Genomic DNA, 21,984 nt, shown 5'->3' with positions numbered 1-21,984 from the left:
CGGTAAACGGGCTGGCTCGCTTCCATGTAATCGCATCAAACCGAGCCAGCTTGGCAAGCGGGCTGAAAACACACATTGGAGCATGCACAGTTTCTTTTCATCGACGTGTCACAAGAATGAAAGCCATCATTCGGCAAATCAAAATGGCTGACAAAGTCAGTAAATCTGCTGCTGCTGCTACAAAACTTAACGGAAAATCGTCTGAGTATATGCCAAACTTCTTTCCAGTCCGTGATAAGATACAAGCTTGTCGCTTTCCTGTACAAACTGTAGTAATGCCGCATCATTTTAATTCTACATTTCCCGCCTTTTCACATACAATGCACAGAACTGTAATGCGCAGGCAAATACAGCCGAGCTGGCCCGCTTGCCGAAACAGCTCTTTTCACATATAATACAAAACGTAAATTCCGTCTCGGTAAACGAGCCAGCCCTCTTACCGGGCCAGCCCGCTTCCATATAATCAGGCCCTTCCTAGCCTGTGTCCCAGACCCCTAACTTAAAAGTAGAGGCCTTTCTGTAGCTGTATGCATGCATTTATGTGTATTTAAATAAGCCCTCTACTTTTAAGTTAGGGGTCTGGAACACAGGCTAGCCCTTACTGGCACACCTGATAATTTCATATCGCCTTAAAATGTAAGAAAATTACTCTCAAGCCGTAAATATCTCTTTTTGTAATAAATAATTTTTTACGGTTGAAATTCTTTTTTAAATTTTAACATTTATCTTTCGTTAGGCCTACCAAGAATGGGTAAAAGCGAATGGCGAAGAAAAGCGATTGCCCGGCATCGACCTCTCTCCTGAACAACTGTTTTTCGTTGGATTCGCACAGGTAAGCCCCCTTTAAAAATGCTATTTAACTTTATTGTTCTTAATTTATGATTTAATATTTGATAAGTGTTTGATACGAAATGTAACAGTTGTCAATTCCAACGATTCAGTTTTTTGTGTAATTGTACAGGTTTGGTGTTCGAAATACAGAGAGTCTGCAGCAATAAGCCAGATTGAAAACGGAGTTCACTCTATTTCCAAATTCAGGTAATTCATTTGTAAAGGAAGTTTATTTCATCGAAAGTAACTTTATCGCACATCTTACTGAAAACAATTTTTATAGCACACATAGAATGCTTGTATATGGCAATTTCGAGTCTCAGATTGCCTTTACTTCTAAAAATCTTTGTTCAATCTATCATTTTTACATATCTGAAAGTCAATCTATCATTTTAGCCAAACTAAAGTAGCTTTTCCCCATATTATTTGTCATGTCAATGGGACCCCCAGCTTAGAGCTGATCTGGTTAGTTTTAGTATTACCGAGTATTTTACCACAATCTCGATATATGCATCATATCTTGGCTGACAAACCTCAGAATAATACTGGGTTTTGGCCTTAACTGGGTTGTGGCCTTATCAAAATTTGTACAGGTAGCTATCAGGCTTTAAGAGACAGGCATTTTCAGCACTGAATATACCTATATACATAACAATTATAGCTTTAATATCTGCTGAGTGCATGTTTTTCGTTGGTGAGTCATGGATGTTCCTGGAAGAAGAGTTCAGAAGAAGAGTTCTTTTGAACCACAAACTGTTTTCGGTGACCTTTCGTAAGGTACTTCTCCTATCACCAAGCTTATATTTGGTGATTATTTGCTCTAGTTTGGCTCGTGCGCTGCACCGACACCCGCTTGCAGCGAAATCATGTTAAAGTTTTGGCAATTTGGTTTGATGGCATACTAATGTAGTTTTTGTGTTTCTTTCCTTTCGGTGGATTTTGGAGGAATGGTATAAACAAAACGGGAAGGTGATAAGGGCTGAACATTTGTGACCGAGATCCTACAATTTCTAATTTCAATTTCTGTCTTTCGTAGAATTATTGGCACATTGCACAATTCGGATGACTTTGCACGTGTTTTCAAGTGTCCTAGTAAAAGCTTTATGAATCCTTCAACGAAGTGCTCAGTTTGGTGAAAACGCACTATCAATTTTATCGTTTCCTTTCCAACTCTATATCCAATTTTTCAATGCCTGTCTATTGACATCGAACCATTTTTATCAAAAGGTACACCTATAGAGTCAGTTTGAAAGCCTGTTCCTTTTTATATAACTAGTGAAATATTTTTTATTGGATTTTGTTATGTTTGGATTTTGCTGTCAAAAGCAGAGTCTGCTACGATAGAAGTTACCACATATATCACACCAGACATCTGATTTAATTTCAATCAGCGAGAGCACAAGAATAACATTACATTGCTGTGCATTTCTATTGATTCGAATTTCATGAACGCAAGGTCGTTTTTATCATTGTAATAAACATTAAATGTACTTGTTTTTGTGATTTGTCCTGTGATGGCAATACATATTGATGATCTGTTTATGGCTTAATAAAACTGATTTTAATGCATCGTTCAAATATACTTGTGCATCCAAAGGGTCGTGTCACATCATCATTGGCTGACAGTTTCAAATACCTATCAAACAACACAGCCTGGTTGCAAATACTGACAAAAACTCCCTTCCTTTGGCAGGCGTAACTTAGCGTCAGTCGATTATTTCATGGGCCATATTTTGGAGCTCAGGGGCCAAATCTGTTAAACTGAGAACAATTTTCCAACATTTAATTAGATTTGGGAAGATGTCATTTACACTAAAAATTTGACACAGACTGTGTAAAAAGTGGTAGCAAAAAAGAGAAGCTATATGTAATAAATTGGTGCATCTTGGTATTACGTATACCTCTATGGCTATTGCTTTGAAGAAGCTCAGAGGCAGTGATAATTTCGGCATGAGGCAACTGCTGAATTTAGGGTAGATAAAGTTATATTTCATTTGGAGAGATTGATAGCTGAAAATGGCGGAAAGGGTGGAAATTCCTTGCAGAAGAACCTTGCGGCCGCACTCACTTATATGCACTATCATTTCAACGAGCAAAAACCGCTTTTCTTACGGCAAGTGAAAGTGACAATGTTCACTTACATACCAAATTGTCTCGTATAGCTGCCAACGAATTAACCAGCAACCCTATAAAAAGAGCGTTAATCCTAGACTTTCTTTTTTCTCCTTGAGCGAGTCCTTTACATGTTTGCTTAGCACAAAGAGAAGTAGAATGTCATTTAATGATATAGAGGAATGTGGATTGCTCAATTTGAAGATCAGTCTATTTATCTAGACTTCCAAAATGAAAGTTCGATGTAAAGTGTATTATACATTTTTGTGAGACACTGACAATTGTGAGAGAAACTGTCTAGTGCATTGAGCAGTTGCAGAAGCTGGAGAGAGGGGGTCCAGGAGTTTGCCCTCTGTTCTAGTATCAAGCCTTCAAAAACGTATGAAAAGATTTGTTCGATAATGGATATTAGTAAATACTGGCGTTCTATAAATATGGATAATGAAGAAAGGAAAAAACCTTTGCATAAAGGAACTTCAGAACGAAGGGAATTGCTGGGTCGCCCAATTAAAAGGAAATGGCATGAATTGTGCAGGAGAATATGTTTACTAAAACACTGCCAAGAGTTTATTTATATAGGGGTCCAAGGGCCTAGTCCAAGTAAAACTTCCAGGCGTCATGGCAATTGAGAATTTTGAAACCTTCTCATTCTTAATACTGAGTAGTATCTGCACATAGAGAGGTATCTTATATCCTCGAGATATTCTCGTTATCAGATATAGAATGAAGCACCATTGTTCCTCTTGAACTCGGTAATTCATTGTACTGTAAATGTGAACGGCACGTGACTCTGTTTGAGCAGGCATTTTATTTTTTACGGTTATCTTTTGCTAGAGCAGACATTTTAATAAATGCTATGAAACCTCAGAACGGTTTCAAAAATGGAGCAAATTGTCCCTTTCTCCACCTCAGGCTGAAACAAATTGTGCATTCGACAAAATCATTAAATGTATAGTTCTAGATATCACAGAGGGGGAGTCAGATTTGAGGACAAGATCGGTGGTGGAGAGGGGATATACGCTCTTTTTTTATAAGAACACGAGCCTCAAAATTTGTCAAAAATGCAATTTTGAACGTTTTTTCTCAAAATCGAGGATTTTTAGCGATGTGTGGGTGCTTTTTCGGTCAATATTCAAATTTGTCAGCAAATTAAGGCTGTCTCACTCACATTGTTGGCAAATAAGAACTAAACACCACCCTAGAGAGAATAAGCTAGCACCCTATTAGATTAAGAACAAATTAAGAACAATCCAGCCTCAGATTTTCGAAAAAATTAAGAACAGTCAGTCTGAGCTTAAATTTACTGGTTCTTATAGAAAAAGAAAGTGTAGCCCTCAGTCACAAAAACGCTCAAAATATCATTAAAAATAAAGAAAAACAGTCACAGAAACAATTATGATCCTTTAGGGGTCACATGTTGAAAACGTTTGCTTTTAAAGTATTGTTGTTTGGTGAAGCATTTAAATTTCGTTTCCTGTGTCGTCTATCCCTTACCATCTGTCTCTTAAATGTTACAGTTTGGATCAGGAATCCGTTCCATAAAACTCCTTTTATCAAAGCATAGACTATGATCAAAGTTACCAAAAATGGACCGACTGAGTCAAATTTGGAGCTGTGACACCAACACACATATGTACACCCCTGCGAGCGTAGGATAGCCCAAAGTGATAGTCTTGAGAAATCTATGGGTATAGTGCAAACCATAAAGGTGTCCCATCCCTGTTGGTGGAACACGAAAATGAACCCCCTTTATCAGATGTAGCAAGTTTTCCAAGTTATCACGAAAAACATTGAAGAGGTTATGAAAATGTTTCTTCAAGTTTTATTTCACTTTTAAATAATGTAATTTGCCATCAAGCTGGCGATGCCTTTCCCATGTAGCAACCGGGCGATTTCCTTGTTAAGTGGGAAAATCAGCTGGCAAGCCGATCAGAGATGCAGACGGCAGCGAGCTTCCTGGGCAGATCTCATCACATTCACAACATGCCTACGATGTCTGAAAACAGGCGATGCCCATGTGAAATAAAGAATTTTATTCGGCGTCTTGAGACTTGATGGCAAAGTATGTTGTTTTGCTTCTTCTCGGTAGGCCTGTTCATCATTTGCAACGTTGATATAAAATCAAAATTCTACATACGTAGTATCAATATTTTCTGCAGCAAGACTTTCGGCTGCAAAGTTTTAAACCTTACAGGAGAAGTATTTATGAGCTCTTTGAGAAGTGCTACAAGGTAATTCCACAAGACTGATGAGGAATTTCGTTGTGATAGCTTGTTGATCCAGAGGTCACCTCCAGCGTTGGAAAATTGAACAACATTGACATTTCAGAGTGTCATTGCAAGTCAAGCGACACAACCTGCCAATCTTCGTCCAACTTTGCAGTTCTGTGCATGCTCAAGTAGGCCCTGTGGTGGTGTTGCGTCGGATTTGACAAGAAGGTGTTAAGGCTACCAAACAAAAGCAATGTGGAGTGGAAGAGACATTGGAGATGGGTTTGTTTTTATATGAATTCTGTTTCTTATTCACTAAAGTGACCATCGGAAAGGGTTTTGAACAAGAATGTCTATCTGCAATGGACCCATGTTCCGTAACTTTAGCAGGATATTGAAATATAGCTCGTTGGTATTTAATCTCATTCGGCTCTGTTCCATTACCAAGACGTAACGAAAATCTGTCCTTAGAACTGTATGAGATTTTACTGTTCACACTATATGGTCTATTTTGTCTCTTAAGTTTTGTTGTCATGGCAAACAACGCGAGTATTACAAACGCAACATCACTAAACGGAAGTTTCTCTGCTGAACAGGGTGTTCGGGATAAGGTGCTCGGGGGCACCTTGTTGACGATTAACATTTTCATCGTGATGCTGAACTCATTGGCAGTCCTTGTGATCATGAGGTTTCGTACAAAAAATTGCATTGATATTTTGGTGCTTGGGCTAGCAATGACTGACCTGACTAAGGGCCTTGTGCCCGTCCCCATGTCTGTATGCACTTACTTAACTTCTTGGTTCATGAAGACTGGAACGATTCCTTGCGACTTCTTCGGCTGGATCGCTTTCACTACCAACAGTGCGTCAATGCTTATTCTAACGATGATGGCGATAGAGCGGTTTGTCGCCATTGTCAGACCCTTCGCATACAAAAGTTCCATAACGAAAAAACGCATGGAAATAACAGTTTTCGTTGCCGTAGTATTTTCAGCATTTATTTCACTTCTTCCCGTTCTCGGATTCGGCCGCATGAAAGCTTACAACAACGGAGCATACTGCCACTTCAACTACGCAGATAAATCGACAGAATCGAAAATCTACTCGATTTTCATATTATTTTACGGCTTTTTAATGACATTTGTAGTCTTGGCTGCATATTCAATAGTGTTTTATAAAATAAGAGACCTAATAAAAAGACATAAGAGATTTGCCATTTCTCGCACCATTTCAACATCAAGCGGAAAGAGAAAGAAAAGTGGAGAAATAAACTTGAAAGTAGAGAAGATGTTTTCATATCTAACACTTGGCTTAATGCTGTTATTCTGGTTCAGCTGGTTCCCATTCCTTGTAAGTCTTTCAATTTTTAATTCTATCACCTTTTAGAATTGCAAATTGTCTTAAATTATATCTGTAAGTTATAAAGTTTAACGTTTTTATTCAGTTCATTTCGGTGATTCGAACAAGTTCACTGAAGTCTTTGACAGCCTCATTTTAACACAGCCTTGTTTTTAATTAAAATTTCATTCGCTGTATCGGTGCACTTGATAGCAAAGAAACGATTCAGCTCCGGCGGGTCAGCTCAATGGTGACCATGCTTGCCGATAATTTTTCAAATGACCCTAATCGAATGAAGAAAACAAACCTTTTTGTCGCCTTTTCTCTCACTAATTTGTAAAAAAGAGCCCATTATTGCAAGATTTCACAGATAATTATACATGGTGCTAATATATGGTCAACATTAAATCAAGTTCTAGCTAATGCTACCACCGTATAGTGCCGTTGCCACGGGATAGACTGGGGTGGACAATCTGTTTAAAAACTTTTGGGGAAGGGGATTTACCAGATCACTTTTGATTAACGTTCTTCAAAACATCCCCCATGACGAAAAATGCTGCTTGAGAAAGTCACTTTTTCGCAAGTCTGAAGGGCGTCGTCAAGAAATTATTTTCCTTTACCCCAGTTTTTCAAGCTGGCGACGCAACTGCCAAAGTAGAAGCCTTGCTCTCTTAAACATGGCTTTTCTACCAAGTATTATTTTTAAAAAAATTGTTGCATGGTTGCGTTATGTTTTCATGGAATCCTTATTATTGTGTTAAGAATTCTCGTCATATTATTGTGTGCAGAACCTGCGCTGCTACTTCCAAATGTAAAATACCTGAGTAACGAGATCACCGGGAAAGAAATCGAAAGCATTCATACAAAATGCCTTTTTCAGGAAAATATATGATAGAAAATGCTGTGTCTGCAAACGGAATCATTTGTTGACAGAAATGATAACATGACACAATTCATGTGACTTGGTGATGTAACTGACTTAACAAACATTTACGATATTTAACTTTATCTTAGAAACCTAAATGTTAAACCCAAACTCTTTTTCCTGGTTTCTTTGTTCTAGATGTGCTGAAAATTTCGCTCCCTTTCTCGGAGATTTCGTTGACGCGCATGATTGAAACTACACCCCTATAGCTGACCCGCCAGGAACTCAACGACGTAAGATTAACAGCAATTAAAGCTGTATGTAGGATAAACGAATCTGTAGGACTCGTGAGAGCTATCTAGCCTTGCATTATATCAAAAAGAAACAAGTAGATCAGGGATAGATAAACTGCAAGATTGCTTTTGCTTGGTAGCCAGATTACGGAAATGATGAATAAGATCATTAAAAAATCTCCGTGGTGTTTTGTATTTTTAGGCTACAGCTGATTCAAAATGACCAACCTAAGAACTTTTTTTTCAGGCTGTTTTACTTCTGAATCTAGTGAAGGCTTTGCCTCTGTCTCACGACAAAGTCGATCTTTTCGCAATGCGAGTTGCAGTGGTTAACTCAATGTTAAACCCCATAGCATGTGCCTCCTTCTGCAAACCATATCGACGTGGATTTTTCTATTATTATCGAAAACTGCTCTCTTACGCTGGATTTGCCAGACCAGACAGTGATGTATTTGGTAGGTAAAACGGTTTTATGCATTTAGAATTGTTTATTTTGGTTTAGCAAGCTGCTTAAATCCTTTAATATCGTCTTTTCGAGATGCTTCTTGAAACCACCGACCGCCCTCCCTCCCCCCAAAAAATGTACTAAATTTTCGTTAATATCTCATTGGTCCTATATTTTTGGCTCATCTAGGTTATTATAGGCCTTAGTGCCCGCATATGCTTCAGTATGGTTTGTTACATGTATCGAACACATTACAAAAAGTGCCATAGCCAGAGCATATTAAAAAGAGTGCCATTATAAAGAGTGCAGGGTTTTGAGACCTCCCCTGGCCTATTTCGGTATGACTGATACTCTTATATAAGCTGATTGCTCAATCGCCGCACTGACTTTGCTGATCCACTACACTTTTCACAATCAAATAAAATGTGGAATGCATTGCAAACAACACCCAATCAAGAAGCTTCAGATAAGGTTTCATTATTTCATATATCTGTCTGCTTTATATAGCTTTTGTCCTTTTCCTTGAAAAACGTGTGACCTTATTATGTTTGGCGCAATGGTAGTGAATACATATATCTGACAGACTTACGACGGGTGCTCTTGTGTGGCATGACCTAAAAAAGAGGATCAGGTCAGCGATGCAGGCTCCTTTGTTCATAGCTGGAATGGAGAATTGGTTGAAATGAATTCGCGAATAAAAGTTGCTGACAAAGATTCGTCCCCTTTTTTAATTATCTTCATGCGTAATCTTCTCTTTTCAGCAGCAAGTTGACCCTTGGGTGATTACATTTCATTTCTAAAACCAGCAATTTTTCGATGTAATTTTTCAGATCCATGGAGACAAAAGTCACAGAACACGCGTGATCAAACTCCAATGGGCTCGTTTGCCGCCCCTGCTGAGACCAAACCTACTCGCGTGGCCCTTGCTTCTGAATTCCATTCTCATTATGACTCAGGCTTCATTAGCGACTCTTATAGTCGAGGTGGACGAATCCCGTCCGTGTTAGAACCTATACTCGCTCTAGACTGTCTGCCTATATTAGAAGATGAAAGTATGGAGTCAGGACAGAAATCTGAGGATGGAAGGTGATGTGTTTGCAATTTTCTTAATGAACAATACACTATAAATCTCTCTTTATGCTATGCAAGACAGAAAGAGAGCTAGTCCAATAAATCCCTCAAGAGCGCCAAGCCTTCTACATCTTTCTATATGTTTTGGCCTTAGGGTAGTCAGGATTTTCTGCTTCTTTTGGTATATTATTAGTAATTTCATTCATGTACATTTTTACATTGCGTATATAAAAAATTTCCCCTGTACTTACAGAAAACGCGTTTCATAGTGTTACAGCAAAAGTTGGATAAACGAGGCTTCTTTGGAGTCATTCTATAAAGTACAGAACTATTTGAATTAATACTATCACCACCAAGTTAACAGCAAAGCTATTTAGGAAAGAACAGAATTATTTGAATTAATACTATCACCACCAAGTTAACAGCAAAGCTATTTAGGAAAGAAAAGTTGAATCCATTTCATAGCAGGCAATAAAAACAGGATCATCTCTAGATATTTGCAATAAAAAAAATTTGCTTTTATAAAATTCTCAAGATTTCGTTGAAATGAGCTCGGAGATACTTTGCTCTTATCAAATTCGAAGACTTATACCGATGTCGCCTTTAGATATTTGTCGAATCGGCGCAATAATTTTGCGTATTGCGATGTCATCAACAAAATAAGACCAATATGTCACAAAACTTAACCCTTTTATATGTTGTTAGTTATGTTGAAATTTTGCTAAAGGACACAAACTTTCTAAATACCTATGAAAGTGAAAAAGATCAGAAAAGAGCCAACAGTTTCTGCTTGATATATTATAATAAACCAATTGAGAAAAATGTCAATCTAGAGTTAGGCATAACTTGATTAGTGAGAGTCAGGAAGAAGGTGTCTTGGTAGCGAACTTAACAACATTTAATAGTTTGAAGCAAACTCAAGCTAAAAAATGCTAGCAAAAAAGAAAGACAAGCCGTGTAGATCAAGATGGCGTTGAAATAATGGTGGTAGCCTTTGGTACTTCGAAACATCATTAATATCAAATGACAAAAATCCATAACAGGATTTTAAGAAAACTATTTAGACTTTGCAGCAGATATTTTCTAAGAAACTTGTACTAATCATTAGGAAGTATGATTTATTATAAGCGATTTATTATTATAAGAATTATAAGTAACTTTTTGAAAACTAGAATATGACTTTAGAGTGTAGTGTATCTTTGAGTAAACGGTTAATGCAAACATCACTAGCTGCAATTGTAAGCTGTATTTTGAGCTAATGTTGATTCGCAGAAATTAGTAGTTGATATTTAAACGCTAGTGCTGCGTGTCTTTTATCAGAAGGCTGAACCAATTTTATTGTTGCTGTTTTTAACATTGATATTTATGTTATTTTTCAAAGGCTATTGGAAGGTCAGGTAAACGTGCATCCAGTTCTCGTCCAGCCTGAGATGAAGTCCCAAGGTGAAGTGCTCTATTTACATCTAAAAAAGTTTCAAACATAATTTTTGTTGTACATATAGTTCACAAGGAATTTTGATCCAACTCGTACTGCTTGTTTATATCTTAAAAAACTTTCCTATCTACAGGACTGATAATTGTTTCCAATTGGATTATTACTGTATAAACATTCGCAATGGCCTAAATGCAAAATACGCGATTAGCAGTTTCATGTGCTTGTCAATCGCTTGAAGCAATTATGTTTTGTACAATCTGCGTTCTCTATGGCAGTTGGATAAGCTAATATGAATCTTTGTCAAATCCGAATTCATATCTTTGCTATTCTGGATATTTTTTGCTGTACACCTCGGATTCAAAATTTTTCATTCATGATGCCAGAAAGCGAAATTTTTTATGATTGTTTATTTTATTGGTATCCTGCGCTTCAGTTATTTATCTAATCTCTATTCAGATGACGATTTTGCCGATGCTGGATGTGCAATCACAGAATGGAAACAAAACAGGCAATGTGGACAGGGGGTGGCTAATTCTTCTGAAGAAAAGGAGCCCACCAAAACGATCGAATTTAATGCAAAAGAATTTAAGGAAACATCTGAAAATATTCAGAAAGAAAAGATATTAAAAACAAAACGCTACTCAGTGCCGATTCTCAATTATTGTGTGAATTCGGAGAAGAAACCTAGACCGAAATCATTAGAAGGGTTCACAAAAAAATACGGAAAGTTTCGTCCTTGGTCGTTGGCACTAAACGAAAGCTTTCAAAGATGTCTTGACGAAAATGCTTTTGATAGTGCCGTCAAGCTCACGGGCTTCTCTATAGCAAAAATCACTGACGGTAGCCTTCAGCAAGGTGGTAGAACAATCGAAGACATACCAAATTTGAAAGGAGAATGCAATAATACTTGGGACGATGAATATAAAAAGGCCTTTAGGTCTGATAAAGTTTTTACAACAGATAATCTACAGGAAAGATCTGTGGAACAGCAACAATTAAGCAAAGCCAAGACTTTTAATGACTGGAGTGTAACAGGATCCAAATATTTGCTAGAACTGAAAGAAACTGAAAATTATCTCCCAAAAGGTACCTTTTCATTTGACAGCATCCTTTTATAAGCGTATTTTAATTCATATTAGTAGTATTTTCAATGTAAAAAAATATAAAGCTGATACATTCTTTCAACTGCTCAAATTTTACCGGACGCTAGTAACAATAAGTCAGAGGCAATGTGATATAAATTGGGATGAATTTGTTTTTGCAGATGCACTTATAAAGAGAAGGATGTTCGCAAAAGCTCGCAGCAAATCGACACCAACACCAAGCTGGGACAGAAGGGAAAAGGCTATCGTATATTCAAGTCTAAGAGATGACTTGGACAAAAGCCTCTTACAGATGGACCTTTTGGCAAAGGGTTTACTCACGTTTTCTTCGTCAAAATTAGGCAACACAATTAACTGAAACTGCATAAAATATTTCAACATTTGTCGGTAGGCCGCACTTTGTTTGTTTTCATCGTTGTATTTGCAATATATCCATGGACAGGTTATGTTCTAAATTCAATTATATCCCGCAATATTTTAGCTTCAATAATAAGTTATTTGTATTTCGAAGCATTCGCCAATCTCTCTTTTGCAAACCTGTCTAGTTTGTCTGAGTTAAATAATTTTCACCAACTATTTCATTCTCGTAGAAACACAAAAGAAAACATGTTTAATTTTCTGAAAAAATATTGTTGAAATGAGCATGATTTTATTTTCTTACAGTAACATGATATTTGATCTCACAGTAACTTTCTAATCTGGTCATCAAGCTTGGAGAGAATCCACAATTGTTTCCTGTCCCATTATTGTCTCATTTACCCCACCCCACCCCATACATTTTAACCCCTGATCTGCTTAAATCCCAAGAATGTGTTTTAATTGTAACACAATTAGCTCGCTTATTACATTTTGTACAAAGATTCTTAACATGCATGTTATATCGCGGTACAGGTTTCTACATGGGGTCCCCATTATAACCTGTGCACAGGGCAACAAAATTCCTAATGCGGCTGGTGATCTAAGATTTAATATTACTAACAATGATATTTTTCTATGTTTTTGATGCAAAATGATTTCAAAATGATTTTCATTTAGTTTACAAGCATTGGACTGTTCTCTGTTTCTATCCACACATGCAGGATAAATATAGATATTTATTTAAGTGTCATTCTACATAATAATTGACAGGTCCATCCTCTCCGACGCAATTTGACAGGTCCATCCTCTCCAAAATCTATTGGGAAGGTTGCACCTACTAAACTAAAAGGGTTGCCTAGTCTACAGCACTGCGTAGAAGTCCTCTAAAAATTCAATCAATACGTATGATACGATTGTGTACGTAACGTATCTCAACAGCATAAATATAGATTCATGCTTATCCAGTCTTAGTCAAAACGAGGCCCTGAAATGAATACAAAACTTTAGAAATGTTTTAGAACGGAATCTAGCATTTGTAAACAACAGACGCTAGCCCTGCTCCAGTAAACAACAGATTAATGACAGCTCATATTTCGCTTAAAGACAATACTCACCTGACTGTTATCAGTGTCTATGCTCCTACAATGCAGCAATCAGAAGTAGAGAAAGAGATGTGCTATGTGCAGCTCGGTGATTGTATCACCAAGGTAAAAGGAGACAGCATTATTGTCTTAGGTGATTTTAACACCCGAGTTGGAAAGGATTGGCAGACTTGGACATCAGTCATAGGAAAGCATGAAGTTGGCAAAATGAATTCAAATGCTCTACTTCTGTTAGAATTTTGTACTTGTTTTTAACTTTGTGTCATGGGTACCATGCTCCATCGTAAAAATCACCTTAAAACTAACTGGCAACTTGTCCGTTCCAGACATTGGCATCAGCTAGACCATGTATTAGCTGATGAAAAAGCCAGATAATTCATTAATGTTACAAAGATCAACTCACGTGCTGATTGCTGCACAGATCATAAGCTTCTTTTTTGTAAATTATCCATCGTGATTAAAAAGAAAAAGAGGACACCAAAACGTTCACCTAAACCAGATACCATCATGAGTGAAGAGAGAAGAGAAAAGCCTGAGAATTTCCTTGACGAACAACTTCCTGAATGCAAAGAATCCTGGGAACATCTCAGAGAAACCCTTCAACTTGCTGCAAAGCATATATTTGATAAGAAAAAGAGAAAGAGCATAGATTGGTTTACGACCAAGAGGATGACATTCGAAATCTGTAGAAAGATAAGAAACTAAATGCTGACAAGCAAGCACTTAGAGATGAAATCAGAAAGCTCAAGAATGAATAGTTTCAACAAAAAGCAAAAGAAACAGAAAGATACTCGAATGAGAGGAATCACAGAGAGTTCTGTGCAACACTAAAAGCTGTGTATGGTCCCAAATCTTAAAACGTCCATCGAGTAAAAGCAAAAGATGGTGTTCTTCTTTTGGCTAAACAAGACATAAAAAACAGATGGGTTGAGCATTTTAGTGAGCTTCTTAATCAACCAACCGATGTTGATCCGGACATACTCGATGATATAGAGCAAAAACCAATCATTGAAAAATTGGATGAGCCTATCTCTTTGGAAGAAATAGAAAAAGTAATCAATAACACCAAGCTAAAAAGAGCTCAGGACCTGATGGTATTATACCAGAGGTGCTCCTTTATTGTAGCAATGTTTTACGATCATTCCTTTTGGCAATCTTTAATCGTGTCTGAATAACAGAAGTTATGCCATCCGACTTTACTGATGCCAACATTTGCATCCTTTTTAAGAGAGGAACTAGAAGCCAACGTGGAAACTATCGAAATGCCTCATCGGTACACTGCGGTGCCTTTAGGGATGTTAATAAAATTTACCATTACACTCTTTTTTATAAGAACCAGTAAAATAAAGTTCAGGCTGGCTATTCTTAATTTGTGCGAAAATCTGAGGATGGATTCTTCTTAATTTTTTCTTAAATTATAAGTTGTGTAATTGCTAGCAATTGAGCTCTAGGGAAGTGTTAAAGCCTCGTTTGCCAACAAAGTGAGTAAGATATCCTTTATTTTCCGAAAAGTTAGAAAGTTCGTCGAATAAGGACCCCTAGATGGCAAAAAAATCCCGGTTTTTAAATGAAACATTTTTCAAAGTTAAATTTTACAGCAGCTCAGCCTCCGCTTGGTTTTAACTTTGACCAATTTAGAGGCTTGTGTTCTAATAAAATTATTCTTATAAAAAAGAGAGTGTAAAGGCAATATAATTATGTTTGAGAATAAAAATCACCATTTGTTCTATTTTATATGCAGCGGAATGGTTTCCCCATAATGATTTTTGATGGCATCGAGGGAAGCTTTGATACACTTCTTCTTGAAAAACGTTTGTCTATAGTGATTTCACGTATTGGTGTAACGAAGTCAGTGGGATGCTAGTGTGCAGATCAAAAGCGTGTTGTAAAAAGTAAGGGCATGCTCTTTAACTTCAGGATGGAGGGTTGCCTCACTCATTATAAAACTTTCTCTTGCTCGCCTCCCCAAGGCTAGGCAAACACGTCGGTGAACTAGTGGATACAATAAGCAAAGGCCTAAGTGGGTACGAGTTACCTTGATAATTATTTTAGTGTTACGGGAACCGAGGGCCGATTCCCCACATTTTCGGCTTTTGCCAGGACAAAATTTTTCTGCAGGGAAAATGTGCAGCCACCAGCCCCCCCCCCCCCAATAAAAAGTATTAGGTGACGCCCCTTATCTTACTACAAAGACTTAGAGAACAAAGTCTATCGGAAGCTGTTTACCCTGAATCACAATCAGGTTATAGAGAGGGCAGAAGCACCATTGACGGGATATTTACTCTCTGAAAAATAATGGAGAAATGTAGAGAGCAAAGAAGAAACCTGCACATCGTGTTTATTGATTTCTCTAAGGCTTTTGATAGTGTAAATCGTGATATGCTCTTCAAGATTTAGGGAAAACTCGGCTGCTCTGCTAAATTTATTGGTATCATCCTGATACCCATGCCAGAGCTATTATTGATGGAGAACTTTCTAATCCAATAACATACAACAGTGGAGTAAAACAGGGTTGCAAGCTCGCACCGACTCTCTTTGCAATCTACGCTGTAGTATTATTGTACCTTGCCTTTAAAAACGTCAACCCATCATATAACATCGAAACTTGAAAACAGTTTTCTTTACTCAAAGAAAAGTCAGTTCTGAAATAAGAGAAATATGTTCTCATTTCGAAGTTCCTGTTCCAAGTGGTTGTATTCACCAACGCATATCTTTTTGGGAATTGGCTCACGGGCTAATTTTGAGTAAGCTCGCGTTATCGCATGCTATTTCACACTACCTCAAGTTAACTTGAATTTAGACCGTGAGCTAACTCATAGTAAATATTTTCATGGGCCGTAATTAATGCACACAATCTTAACGTCATCACACAAAGATACTAGCATGATCTTTGATCACACCCTTCAAGAGACCTACTCAGTGCATATGTTTTCTTTGTTTGACATCAAGGGCTCAAGAAGAGGGCTTAATAAAGAGAGGGTTTTTTTCAATTTTTGCCTTTTAAGGGGGCTTAATAGAGAGGAAGCTTAAAAGAGAGGGGGCTGAATAGAGCTTGTACGGCATATACTTTTTACCAAACTCTGATTCAATTGAGTTGAATCAATTCAATTCATACGAAAAAGTTACTGAAAAATATTTCTATTCTATATACAAAGTCAAAGGACATCAGTAACGGATTAGGAGTAGAAAAATGCAAGGCAAGGCAGAGAAGAGCTCTTTCACCATTCAGTCTTTTTCATCTGAATGGCAAGAGGTAATCCAGATTTGTTTGCTTTTTCCTGATGCGTTTACAAAGGCGCAAAACTGTATTAGGAAATCATCTGCAGCGTTTAGATCGTGGCGTCTTCAAGGCCCCTGGCAACCAAATAATAAAAGGCCTACACCTAACTTCATGAAATGGGGGGATTTGATAGAAGATTTGATGGAAGAGATACCGTTTGTAGTGCAGGGAAAGCTCGGGTATACGTCTAGGTTCCTTATTTTGCCTATGGATGCGCAAAAGAATTTAATAATGCTTGCTGCTCATAATAAAAACAACATTAGTCAATTTTATTATGGAACGTTTGGGACATTTTTGGTAGAAAACGTCGAGAGACTAAGTGGTTGGTCTCAAATGCTTGTACGTAAGCACTTCTTAGCAGATCATTTGCATTGTGGGGCACACAAAACACAACCTTATGAATCACACACTTCATCAACTTTTATTGAAACAACTAATGAATTAATTGTGAATAGAAATGGTAACAGGTATGGTAATAAAAATCAAACAGTTTTGTCAGGTGAAGCAGAGAGTTACCTAAACACCCTGGCAAATTACATTCGCCTTGATAGAAAAGGATTTGCAGGTTATGCAGAAGGAAGTTTCTATGGTGCTGGGATAGAAAATGAGCAAACTAAGAAATCCTTCAATTCATATACTGTCCCCGTCATACAAGCAATGAATGGGTCATGTAAAAAGTCAAAAATGTATCCAATTAGCGAGAAAACTCTTGACATTCTTCATAATAAAGATAATGAAGATCCTAAAGAGGAAAATTTGATTGATAGCAGCACTGATAAGAATGCTGAACAGAATTGTCAAGCAAGACAAAAACTAGAGTCGGTAGGTGGCTCAGAGACACCAATATTGAAGGTACCAAGCAAAAAGCGAAGGTTTGATCAAACTGATGAAATTATTTGTGTTAAAGACAAAGATTTTAATAACACAGGTATTAATGTTAATGGTGTTAAGGCACTGTCATCAAAAGGCCATTTGCCTCAACAACAAGTTTGGCCCGATGAGGAAATGAAAAAATTAAGACAGATGTTACAATCCCCCTCAGATTTATCTTCCATCTGTAGATACATCATAAAGATTGCAGGTAGATCATGCATTGAGATGGAATCAATATGCCACAGTCTTGCAACAGGCAGCCTTGATGAAATCGAGTTGTTTAATTTGATACAATGCATTGAGTCAGAAGAGCTGATGTTGAGCTCCTCAGTCAAACAGAAGATTGTAAGTGAATCATTATTGGAATTTCTAAAGAATCTCAAAAGACCAATGTCAAGAAATATGCACAGCTTTTTACAAAACTGGTTCAAGGTTTCAAAGAATGAATTCATTAAATCAATTCTTGTTCCATTGCTTTTGCATGGAAAGGAAAAATCTCCCCAGGAGAATGTTTTACTCAAGATATTGAATTCAGATGTAATTGAAAATGACGATTTCCCTATCATACTGCATGCACTTTTTGATCGCAGTTCAAATGAACAATTTGGTGCCAATTGTTGTGTTATTCGTTGTTTAACAGCAATTTTAGGGAAAGTTCCAATGCTCCCTGCAAGTGCAATGTCTTCAATTATATTTATGCTTCTTAAAAATGGAAAGCAACTGATGGATTCAATTGAAGTTCCAAAATTAATCCTTCTCATGGTTAAACAGTATAAAGCATCAATTACAAGTGTAATTAGTGAAATCAATTTACTTCTTCAAAGCAATAAAACTTTTTTAAAGAGAACAGCCATAAAGGAACTGAATAATCTTATGGAGTGATAAAATCAAAACTTATTGCAATTCTTGTTATTGAATCAGAAATATGCTTGTAGAGAGTGGAAAAGTTGTCTTAAGGTTGGCTTCAATTTTGGCTGTTTTCAATCAAATCCAGACTGTTTAGGCAAGCATCCTTTATTCTTTAGCTGAGGCTTGAACTGTCAACAATTATTTAGCAGTTGAGATGCACATGCTGAAACTTGTACCTCTTTCAAGAGTTCTAAAACTATTCAATTACAGATTCTCCAATAATAAGGTTATGTCCTTCATGGAATTAGAAAAGCTTCTATGGGGACAGGGGTTAGGCTTTCAATGCCTATTTTGTATGTTTTCCTTCTTTTTCCTTGCTAAGTGGCCTTTTGTGCTGTATGAGTGCAAACATCAATAGCACATATTTTAAAATTTGTATTCACATGGCAATTAGCTGTTGGGTGATTAGCTGACCTAATGTCTTTATCAAAAGGTTTACTGGTAGTGGCAAAGTTGCAGTCAGTTATATAAAGGATAGGCTGCTTTTAAGGTTCTGTAACTAAACAATATATCTGTGGAACTGCTACAGCCCCAATCAGAGCAGCATTATTGGAATCGCTGTTCAACAATGTTAGATTTTTTACAGTGTCAGTAGGAAGATAGGTTTTGCATATTTCAGAAAACCTATTGCCCAGGAAGCTTTAGAAATTAAGGTTTTAATGTGTTTCTTCATGGTGAGATTATGATCTCATTGAATTATGAGATATTTAGTAGTGCAGTGACAGATTTAAGGGGGAAGGGAGCAACTAGGGGCAGTTGCCCCTCCTTCGACAAGTTGAAGCAAGTCTGGCACTCCTTTTTTGGAAATTGTGTGCCCCTTTTGAAGAATGAGAATCAGGTGAAAAAGTTTCTGAGACCTATAGGTTAATTTACTTCAAGGATAACCTCAAAGTTTAGTTCTTTATTCTGGAAATGGATCATGTTTTGCTAAAAAGGTCACGCTTTTGAAGACAACAAAAGGCTATCCATAAAGTTGTGTTCTTCAGTTCCTGCCTTCATTCAAACAGTATTCAATTTCCTTCGCTTAAAAGTTGTATAATCCTCATTTCATAATCAAACCAAATAGAACTATGGAGCATAATTGTGGTAGAATATTTGTCTTTTGTGCTTAGGGTCCTTGGTTCTCTAAAATGTCATAGTTATCTCTAAAATGTCATAGTTATAAAACTTTTTCTGCCACCAGCATCAATCTTACCTTTTACAATAACAACATACTATTGAATTTTAGAAGCATTCATTAAAGGGCCTCTACAGCCAAAACAAATATTTTTAATTGACTAAAAAGTTAGCATCTGGTGCGTGTATTATGGCAAAGTTGTTGTTTATGCAAAATTCCAATTAGTTTAGAAGTTATAAGGCTTTAAAGTTGCACCTTTCCGAGAAAAAAAACGACAAAAGCCGAATCAGTTTTGTGACATTCTGACGTCACAATGTGCGGCTCTCGTTCGCCATGAATTTCGTATATCTTCCACCGAATCGTGAAGGAGTCATGGTCACGCGTTGATAACGGCATCTAAATCTAGAGCAGGGGCTTTTTAGGATAAACTATTAAATGTTTACAATCATTCTAAGTTTGCGGGTCGGAATGTGTCCATGCTGTGTCACGACTTTGTTTTGATCACCTGTGTAGGCCCACAAAGCTACGGCTTCCTGTTCCAGCTCTTCCCTCGCGTATAATTAAGCGAAATTGACACTTCAGTTGTTCTCCAGAAACGCTGAAGAACTAAAGGCTTCAGAATTGATATCTGAAATGCTCAAACTAAAAGCGGGTGGAACAGAACTGAGAGTACCAACACTTGCAGTGTTCAATTTGCGAATCGCCGTCGTTCGATTCGGTTTGAGGCGAGACTAACGAAATACACTGTGACGTCAAAATTCCGTCACAGTGTCACCAAACCGAAAATTTTTTGTCGGTTGATTCAATTCAATTATCGAAATGCAAGAGCTTATAGCTCACAAACTGTAAAAAATATCGAAAAACAAATAACAAATTCGTGATCAGCAGGTTCAGCTCCTTTAGATTAGCCAATAAAATGCAAGTGCAAAATTTGGCTGGAGAGGCCCTTTGAATTACTGTCTCATTATACAGCCAGACTCCAAGTTAAACTTAAACCAAAAGTGGAAATTCAGGCCCTACAAAATTCCATTTCCCTGTAAGGAAAAAGCATACAAGTCAGCCTCTTTGCAGAGTACTCTAGCTCAGTTTGAGCCGCTATGGCGGAGCAGCGAATGTTCACTCGGAAAATTAATCTATTAATTTTTGGCATTTTTATTGTGAAAATTTCCTCGAATAGAGAGTCGTCTGTCAGTAGTAAGGGTCTGAAATTGTTGTATACAGGGTAGTCTCGCCACCAATTTCTTTAAATTTTTCAGCGCCCCCATTACCAAATGCCCCTCCTTCAAATCTGCGCTGGATCTTCGCTAGATCTGCGCCTGTAGTAATGTAAACAACTTCTGTAGGGTTTTAACGTCAATTTACTTTGTGGAAAGTGACATATTTTCTGTCATTTGTATAGGTACACTTTCTATGACATTGAGGCTCTCAAGTGTACATACCTCGAGTAAAACTTTGGTCTTTTCATTCATTGAGGAAATGAAATGAAGATTTGAGCGATTCGCACCTTAGACAACATCGCTATGGATGGGAAAAGAGAGGTGACGATTTGGGACACATCTTATCGAATGAATTCCTTTGCAACATATCACGAAATGGTCTCTGCCAGTAGTCCCGTTGCAGCACCAAAATTTCCGACCAAGACGTTTAACTTATTCCCCAATAACAGAAAGGAAAATTAGCAGTTTAAGGCACCCAAGCATAAAGTAAGTGTATCCCAGTTCATCTGTCGATAGTGTCTAAAGTAGGCAAAAATCAAGAATACTCTTGAATCTGTTATTTCTAATGATAAACCTTGATAAGTTCTCCTTTTTTCTATCTACAACTTTTATGTCATCTTACATCTTTTATTTAATTTGCTGTAGCTATTTGATCTTTGGTTAGCAAAACATTTTGCAGCTGTGCCGCCATTGCTTCTTCAAGCTGTGCAATACTGTTGCTCCCTAAATGATTTTAATCAGGAAATTTGCCAACTTTTAGGAAAGTTTTTGTTCTCGATAGAAATATTTTTTCTAAAAATGTAGAAATAAAGGGCAGTTTTTTATATAGCCAGAGATGTTGCCATCTTATCAACCGCTTCGTTTAATGCTGCCGCTTTAACTGTGCATTTTGGACATTCACTCGATCCTTGATTCCTCCATCAAATATTATTTATTATTCGAAGCATCTAGACCTTGATACCAACTTACAAATGCTCAAACCAATTTCATGCAAAAACCATTTTCTAAAAATTGTTCCGAGGTTGCTATTTTTCGTTTGCAGTAAGCCAAATAATTGTCACATAATAGAAACCTAACTAACGTCCGATTCGACAAGGACATACCGCAGTGGCTCTTTGTAGCAATGTGCTTTACCATTGCAGATATTGCCCAAGCTGCGTAAAGTTGATTAGATTATGGACTTAACACTAATTTTTTATAAGAAACAAAGGTCGATATTGAGTACTCCAGTTTCTTAATATTCTGGAAATTTCAATACTCATTATTTCTTAAGAGTTTCTTAATTATGATTTCATGATTTTTATATTTGGGGTTCCTTATATTTAATTTTTTATGCTAGCAAGACTTTTAGTTAATGTTAGGAACTATTACAGAAAATGAGAGACTTTGAATCTATCTTTTAATTTTTCCAAAGACAGAACCAGGA

At 37.1% G+C, this 21,984-nt stretch overlaps 2 protein-coding genes across 3 annotated transcripts in view; both read left to right on the top strand.

Moving 5' to 3' along the window:
* LOC135688458 (endothelin-converting enzyme 2) overlaps positions 1-2,386 on the top strand; it is a 38,704-nt gene extending 36,318 nt beyond the window's left edge. For both annotated transcript variants that reach the window (XM_065205315.2, XM_065205316.2), the window contains exons 17-19: positions 737-832; positions 962-1,038; positions 1,868-2,386. In XM_065205315.2, the coding sequence (XP_065061387.2) occupies positions 737-832; positions 962-1,038; positions 1,868-1,967 (273 nt within the window). In that variant the 3' untranslated portion in view covers positions 1,968-2,386. The remainder of the gene's footprint in view (positions 1-736; positions 833-961; positions 1,039-1,867) is intronic.
* A 137-nt stretch (positions 2,387-2,523) lies between these two features.
* Positions 2,524-16,091, top strand: LOC135688459 (uncharacterized). Its single transcript, XM_065205317.2, has 6 exons — positions 2,524-6,502; positions 7,896-8,103; positions 8,924-9,179; positions 10,546-10,607; positions 11,056-11,685; positions 11,864-16,091. Exons 1-6 carry the CDS (start codon positions 5,687-5,689, stop codon positions 12,058-12,060), a joined length of 2,169 nt encoding a protein of 722 aa, XP_065061389.2. The 5' UTR covers positions 2,524-5,686; the 3' UTR covers positions 12,061-16,091.
* Positions 16,092-21,984: the final 5,893 nt, after the last annotated feature.

This window comes from Rhopilema esculentum, chromosome 19, assembly GCF_057945365.1.
Source record: "Rhopilema esculentum isolate cy_ngs chromosome 19, ASM5794536v1, whole genome shotgun sequence".
Lineage (NCBI taxonomy): Eukaryota > Metazoa > Cnidaria > Scyphozoa > Rhizostomeae > Rhizostomatidae > Rhopilema > Rhopilema esculentum.
Note: the sequence above shows the minus strand (reverse complement) of the source record. Positions and strands in the feature narration are given on the sequence as shown.